At 46.0% G+C, this 7,364-nt stretch overlaps 1 protein-coding gene across 1 annotated transcript; it reads left to right on the top strand.

The window, feature by feature from the left end:
* Window positions 1–369: 369 nt before the first annotated feature.
* Window positions 370–7,119, top strand: LOC115518616 (nucleoside diphosphate kinase, mitochondrial-like). Its single transcript, XM_032593761.1, is given in 4 exon segments — window positions 370–457; window positions 6,461–6,716; window positions 6,718–6,899; window positions 6,902–7,119. Coding segments are annotated over 4 exon segments (744 nt in total).
* Window positions 7,120–7,364: the final 245 nt, after the last annotated feature.

Raw genomic sequence — 7,364 nt, 5'->3', positions numbered from 1 at the left:
CAAGGGGATAGTAGAAAAACCTTTTGACTAATCATCGACTTTTGGTGCCCTGAAAGCTCTACTCATTGCTCACCCTAGAGAATTGAAAGTATGCTCTTGGCAAGGTCTAAAGCAAATATGTTTAAAGGTCGGATTACTCTGCCAAAGCATACACATAATCGATGCACGCATTGATCTTCATCCTACATTCTGTGCTTCTTGAATTGTGTTAATGCAAGTGAAATGAAAACAGAAGCCAAAAATACCATGACTTGCCAAATACCGTGGAGTTTCATTATACTCAAATTAATTTATGTGGCTGTATCCAGGGAATTTAACTAGAAGCCTTTGGTATGGGGCACAAATGGGAAGAGAAGGACACAAAAGCAAATGGGTGGCAAGGAGAAGGAGAAGGGGGAGAAGGATGAGGAGAAAGAGAACGATTTAAGTAGCACAAGTGATCATTCCCAGTGGCTGCGTGAGTGTGTGCCCGAGGTCAAATGGCACCTAAGGAGCAAGAACTTGACCCATCTGAGGCAATACTCCTGACCGCCAGGACATCCAGGGATTCACAAAGAGCTCATTGAAAAACTTAGTTTTCCAAAGGTAACTTTCACTAAGTGTCACCGTCAGAACATGCAAAACACTTCGCTGTTTAAATTCAACTTGGGGGCAATATTTTACACTACTTTCTAAATGGTACCACTCAATGCCAAAATTATACGCCTATTTTTAAATTATTAGGAACTATTTTGCCACCAGATGATAGATAATCAACAAATTTAAAATACCCTTTGACTGTGAATGCCATATTTAAAAGGCAACTTCTCTGGGAGCCTGGGTGGCTCAGTCGGTTAAGCGTCCGACTCTTAATTTCAGCTTAGGTCATGATGTCACAGTTCATGAGTTTGAGCCTTGCATCAGGCTCTGTGCTGAGCGTGTGGAACCTGCTTGGGATTCTCTCTCTCTCTTTCCCCTCTCCCTGCCCCTACTCTGCTTGCTCACTCTCTCAAACAAATAAACTTGAAAAAAATAATAAAAGGCAACTTCGGAAATTACCATCGTACAGACCTATGCAAATTTTGGAATACCAGCCAAGAAACAAATTCCTTTGGTGTGAGAAATACACTCATAGCTCCCAAATAAAAGCATGCATGGACATCTTCATTGGTCCTTTGGTTTTTCTTGAATTGTTATGGGAGAGGAGGGAGACAGAAAGTTGATCATAAGGTCCATTTTCTCTCTATCCTGAGTAACATGTTTTAATTATATTTTAATTGAAAACAACAATGGCATTTTGAGGAACCAGTGGCCCATCTAGTATATCTAGTATACCGTCCAGATTGGACAATCAGAGTGCATCCTTTTTAACATTCCCTTCTTCTATATGTCAACAAGTAATAATCATGCGATAATCAGTAATAAGCATTATTTTCTCGATTTGTTCTTTAGTTTTCAAATAAATAACTTACGATGAAATATTTTTAATTTCAAATTTAAAAAGATGTCATTCAGGGGATCCTGGGTGACCCAGTCGGTTGAGCGTCCGACTTCGGCTCAGGTCATGATCTCGCGGTCTGTGGGTTCAAGCCCCGCGTCGGGCTCTGTGCGGACGGCTCAGAGCCTGGAGCCTGTTTCCGATTCTGTGTCTCCCTCTCTCTCTGCCCCTCCCCTCCTCATGTTCTGTCTCTCTCTCTGTGTCAAAAATAAATAAACATTAAAAAAAAAAAGATGTCATTCAAATTCAATAAAGTGTTTCATGTGTGAACTAAAACACACACTCAAAATATTTCACCTTGTCACTTCATGCTCTTTTCCACGATTTTAAAATCTTAATGCGAGTAGGAACACTACAGGCTCACAGAGAATGACAGATCTGAAGGATCTGATTGTGAGGAGAGCTCATTTCTTGTCCTCACAATGCCTGTGCTATCGTCGTGGATTTCAAGCATACCGTTAAATGAGGAATGTGGAACGTCACAGGGCTTGGAAAAGGCCTTTCAAGTTAGTTCCAGAGATGCTAAGCCTCCATGAATTTATTCTCTGAATGAAAACCCATGGAGAGCCCGCTGAATAACCGGAGTCTCTCCAAATTAACTTCCAGTTACCATACAGTGTTGACTGAAGGATACGAAGCGAAAAATGTGTTCATTTGAAGCTCGCGCACAACAGACTCAACAGGAACCACAGCAATTGCTCAAAACTGATTTGGGGGGAGAGGCACATTTTATTACTAATATTGCTTACAAGCGCCAGCGCACGATGAGTTTTTTTAAAAGAATCACATCGATTCTTAGTCACTTTGATGATTGTTTTTGAATTCTCTACACCAGGGTACCCCTTTATTGCCTGCATGCAGAGCTGACCACCCTCACCTTTTCTCCCTTGGGACATCACTTTGAAGATTACTCTGTATCTAAAGAACTTAACTTCTTTCACAACAACTTGACGGCTTTTCACAATTTTATGGTAATTCATAAGGTGAATACGAGGTACTAATGCCTGCTTGATCTTTTTTTTTTTTTTTTTTTTTTTTTGAGAGAGAGAGAGAGAGAGAAAGAGCGAGCCTGAGCAGGGGAGGGGCAGAGAGAGGGAGAGAGAATCCCAAGCAGAATTCACACTGCCAGTGCAGAGCCTGTTGTGGGGTTCGAACCCACGAACTGCGAGATCATGACCTGAGACAAAATCAAGAGTCAGATGCCTAACCAACCGGGCCACCCAGGTACCCCACCTGCTTGCTCTTTGGTATAAATAAGTAACCCCGAGGAAATATTTCAGGCAGGCCTCCTTATACCCCACTGTACATTTTTCAGTACTGTTCATCCAACCTGGCCTAATAATCCCCCTGTCTCAGGCTACTTCTGTTCTCCTATTGGACATATTAGGGACACCAATGTGCTCAGACACATACGACATCATTCCCACCATAAAGGAGCTGGATGTGTCGTGAGGTGATCCCTGCCATCTTCTAAGACAATCGGGAGTGGAGGCGATAGGTAAGGACCAGGAGAAAGATGGATTGTTTTTCCTCCTGTGGACCCACGACCTTGAAAAGGCGTTGGAGGGGACCACAAAGGACACTGTTCCCCTCATTCTGACTATGAGATACTTAGGGAAAGAGGAGATAAATAGCCCCGACTAGAGAGGGTCTCAGTGGAGTCAAGAAAGTGAAGAAAACAGTACAAGACAGTTGGAGGCAGAAGGGGATGTGCTTGTTGCTCACAGAACGGGAGCTCTGGAAAGTGCCCGAAGGGCTGGCAGGCTTGTGGAAGGGCAGTTGGATTAGGGAAGTTGTTTGGGGCAGTGAGGGATGAGAGAAGGCTAGTGATAGAGATGAGGGAATATAGGAACTGCACCCCAGGCCAAGGCCAATGGGAACAGGCTATAAAGCCCTGGGTAAATCCCCAACAGAGGGCACCTGCAAAGGGACTCCTTGGGCCCACCTAGAAGAAAGCCTCAGTGATGCCCTGTTTGGCAGTTTCCTTTTTCGGGGCTGACGGGTGTAGGCAGCCCCAGAGAACGGCAGGTCTGGAAGCCTAGAAGCAAGAATGAGCCAACAGGAGCCCTAAGACCCTTCACTTGCTTTGGAATTCTGGGACATGGGCTAAGCATACAAATTCTACTTCCCTTACCCTCTTGAAGCCCGTTGAAATAGTATCTTCTGTGAGGTGCCTGGAAATCTTTCAATTCAACAAGTCTCTCCAAGCGGTTTTTATCACTAGGGAAATTAGGGAACACTGCCTGGAGACAATAACACATCCACCGGTGTGCAGGGCGCCGTTCTAAGAACTTCCACGTTTGCTCATTGACTCCTAACCACAACGGCCTGCAGTGTGGTCTTCTTTTCACAGACTACCTGCCCCTCTTCACCAATCCGTGGTGGGTGGCTGTTCCCACTTGAATCTCAGGGCAATCTCATTTCACGTATCCACCCTCTCTCAGGGAAGATTCTGAATTCTCCAACGCCTGCCTTGAGATTAAGCACCCGTTTGCAGATCTCTTTCTATCGCAAAGCACATCATTAGGTTCGTTGCGTTACAGAGGGGCTCCAGATGTATTGTTGTTTCTAAGAAATCAGAGCCATTCCGCTTTTGTCCCAGTGCCTTGGGCAGCATCAGCGCCTACCTTGATCTTGAAGATGTGGAGACAGAAGTTGGCAGTAAACCGGCTTTGAAAGCAGAGACCTTTTGAGTAACTCTGGCTGAGAGTCAGAGTCCTGCAGAAATTGAACCAGGAAAAGGAAAACAGAAAGATCATCTGGTTTGGCTGGCCCACCTGGCACCGGATGCTGGCCAGGGAAGAGAATTTCGGGGCAGAAGACAAAGGTAATAGATATTTCCCGTCTCCTGTCACACCCTTCTCCCACACACTTACCCACTCTGAGCAGCTTCCCAGAGACTAATAGTTTCCAGTTTACTAAAAGCCTATACTCATCTTTCCCTTTCTAATTCCTTTTACACTTGCCTGTATGTCACAATCTTCACATTTTAGGCTTCTCTGGTCTCCGATTAGTCAACAGCACAAAAGCTAACACTTCCATTCATCTCAAACCTTGAGACGATTACCGCAAATGGGAACGCTAACTGTTTTTCTCATCAACAATTATCCTAACTCCTTCAGCCTGAAGATGCCTTTTTTTTTTTTTTTTGCTCTGTAATTCAGACTCTCTTTCTTGAAACTCAAAACATGCACGAAGCACCTACCACTACTCTTCATGGTTTTCCTTTTTCTTCCTTTAAAAAAAAAAAAATCCATTCAGGTTTTTGTTTGTTTGTGTAATCCTAACAAACTGGAGGGGGGGGGAGACATCCATACCTCTATTTTTTTTTCTTCAGATAAAACTGAAAAAACAGACAGATGATGAGGTTAGTAATTTGCCTGAAATCGTGCAGCTGGTAGAAGAAAGAAACAGGATCGGAGCTACATCTGACTTCAGACTCTGTGCTCTCCCCACCATATTGGGACACTCAGCGTGCAAGCTGTTATGTTCATTGCTCTGCATGTTTACCTGTTATCTCCTCAAATAGATGAAAAACATGTTCGCAGAAAACACGGAGTGCTTCCTTGTACTGGCGCTGTGCTGGGCACTCGGTTGGAACGACATAAAATGAAGCGATTGCTTCTCTCATTGGTCAAGCCAACCTCTCTAAATCAGCTGCTGAAACCTTCAAATCAAAAAGCTCCTGAACCAAAGTGACTCTTCAGAATTTATACCAGAGTCACAAACCGTTTGGTGACATCGCCTGAATGTCGGACTACTGCTTAGACCATCTCAACATCCCTCGTTGTTGGGGATCCCACACCCCGTGCGACCTCCTTGCGTGACACCTCTCCACTCTGTAGTCACTTGACTTCAGCGATCTAGGAGCTGTGTTCTTACCAACAATTATCTTGGATCATTCAACAGGGGAGAAGCTTTACCTTGCTCCCTCCATTGAAAACCGCTTACCTGGAACTGTAAAGATTCTGTCAGGACGTCATTTGTAAATATTTAAGGGTCTGTGTGGTTCTGTTTTCTGGTTTGCATGCCCAGTAATAACAGTTCTGTCCAGAAACTTAACTATCGAGTGGATGAGATGGCATGATTTGTAGATCTTTTTCCGGAACTTCAGACTGAGAAACAAATAGAGAGTAAAGATCATCTTTCATCGAAGAAAGGAAGGTCTGGGTGTTAGGGGGAGTTTAACTTCTGTTTGCTCAGGGTGCCTGGGTGGCTCAGTAGGTTAATGTCTGACTCTTGATTTCTGCTCAGGTCATGAGGTCATGATCTCATGGTTCATAAGTTTGAGCCTCGCATTGGGCCCTTCACTAACAGCACAGAGCCTGCTTGGGATTCTCTGTCTCCTCTCTCTCTGCCCCTCCCTTGCTCATTCTCTCTCTCTCTTTCTTCCTCTTTCTCAAAAATAGACTTTAAAAATTAATTAATTAATTAATTAATTCTCTGTTTGCCCAACCACCAGTTTCTAGACCTTCAACCTGAGTCTACCAACTTCTCTCCATTGCCCTTGACCCCTCCCCAATTTACTCTGTCATCCTTTCTGGCCTTGACTATTGCAATAACCCCTCAACTCTTGATTACTGCAGTTTTTTTCTCTAGTCAACACAGAGATATTTTTAGACAGTAAATCAAATATTTTGTTTGTTGGTTTGTTTACGCACCTGTTTAAAATCCTTCCGTTTCTTTCCAGTTTCTGTAGAACAAAATCCAAACTCCTCACCATCACCTACCAGACACTCCAAGGCCTGGCCCCTGCCCCTGTCTCCAACCTCATCTGGGACGTCAGTACCTAAATGTCTGTTGAGTGAATGAATGAGTGACACTTTTTCTTAAATTTTCTGATGTATGCCACCTGCACAAAAATCATAGTGCTAGAACATAACAAACTTACTGTCGTGTATTCACTTGGACAGAAACTACTTGGTAAATGTTACAGGTGAACATGTCTATTACCAGTTTTATCTCTGCTGTGTTCATGAAAAGAAAGCTCAGAGCCAGTGGCCCACAGGTGGGGGCCACGGAGGCTTCTCGGGGTGCAGAGCAACCCGCGGGCCCCAGGCCCCTGGCCAAACCTGCTCTCGCGCCCCAGCTCGAGAGGGTCTTCCTGCACCTGGAAGCAGCCCCGCGTCGCAGTGACACCAGACGGGGTGTCGTGGTGGCTTCTTGGAGATGCGACCCGGCACTTTGAGGGGAGGAGCTTCATACTGGTGGGGGTGAAGATGCTGCCAGAGGTGCCAGAGGGCCCTCACCGAGCACTACTGGGGCCTGCAGGGGAAGCCCTTCCACCCAGCCCTCATCAGCTACATCATCAGCCACGTGAGCTCCAGCCCCATGGAAGCTCCAGGCCGTGGTCTGGAGAGACCCCAGCGTGGCCTGCCCCTCAAAGGCCTGGAAGGACACACCGATTCAGCTGAGGCTGTCCCATCACCAACAGGGAGGACTTCGGGGTCCGCATCAGCAGGAACGTCATCCACACCAGTGACTCCGTGGAGGGGGCCCAGAGGGACCAGGGCCAGCTGTGGTTCCAGGGCTGTGAGCTGGTGGACTGGAAAGCCACCAGAGAAGCAGCTAAGGCCACCAGAACAGTCTGGCTGCCCTCAGCCACCTCAACAGCCACTCAGGATCAACTACCTCTGTCGTAAGGTCTTGAGCCCACGCCCATGCTCTGCCCATCTGTCCCAGACCACCTCCCTGTCCCCCTTCCACCCCACCCCAGCCCAGAGGGGTTGAGCAACCAACTTGATTTATATGCCTTTTAGTATGCTGAGCCAGCAAGAGATTGGACCAAATCCTCTCTGTACCAAAGTGCCAGACAACCCTTGGGGTGTCTCCGAAAGTGGGTAGTGTGACCTCCCTTCCCCCGGGGGGAACGTTAAATGCAAAGTCG

This window comes from Lynx canadensis, chromosome B4, assembly GCF_007474595.2.
Source record: "Lynx canadensis isolate LIC74 chromosome B4, mLynCan4.pri.v2, whole genome shotgun sequence".
Lineage (NCBI taxonomy): Eukaryota > Metazoa > Chordata > Mammalia > Carnivora > Felidae > Lynx > Lynx canadensis.
This window is presented reverse-complemented; position numbering and strand designations above follow the sequence as displayed.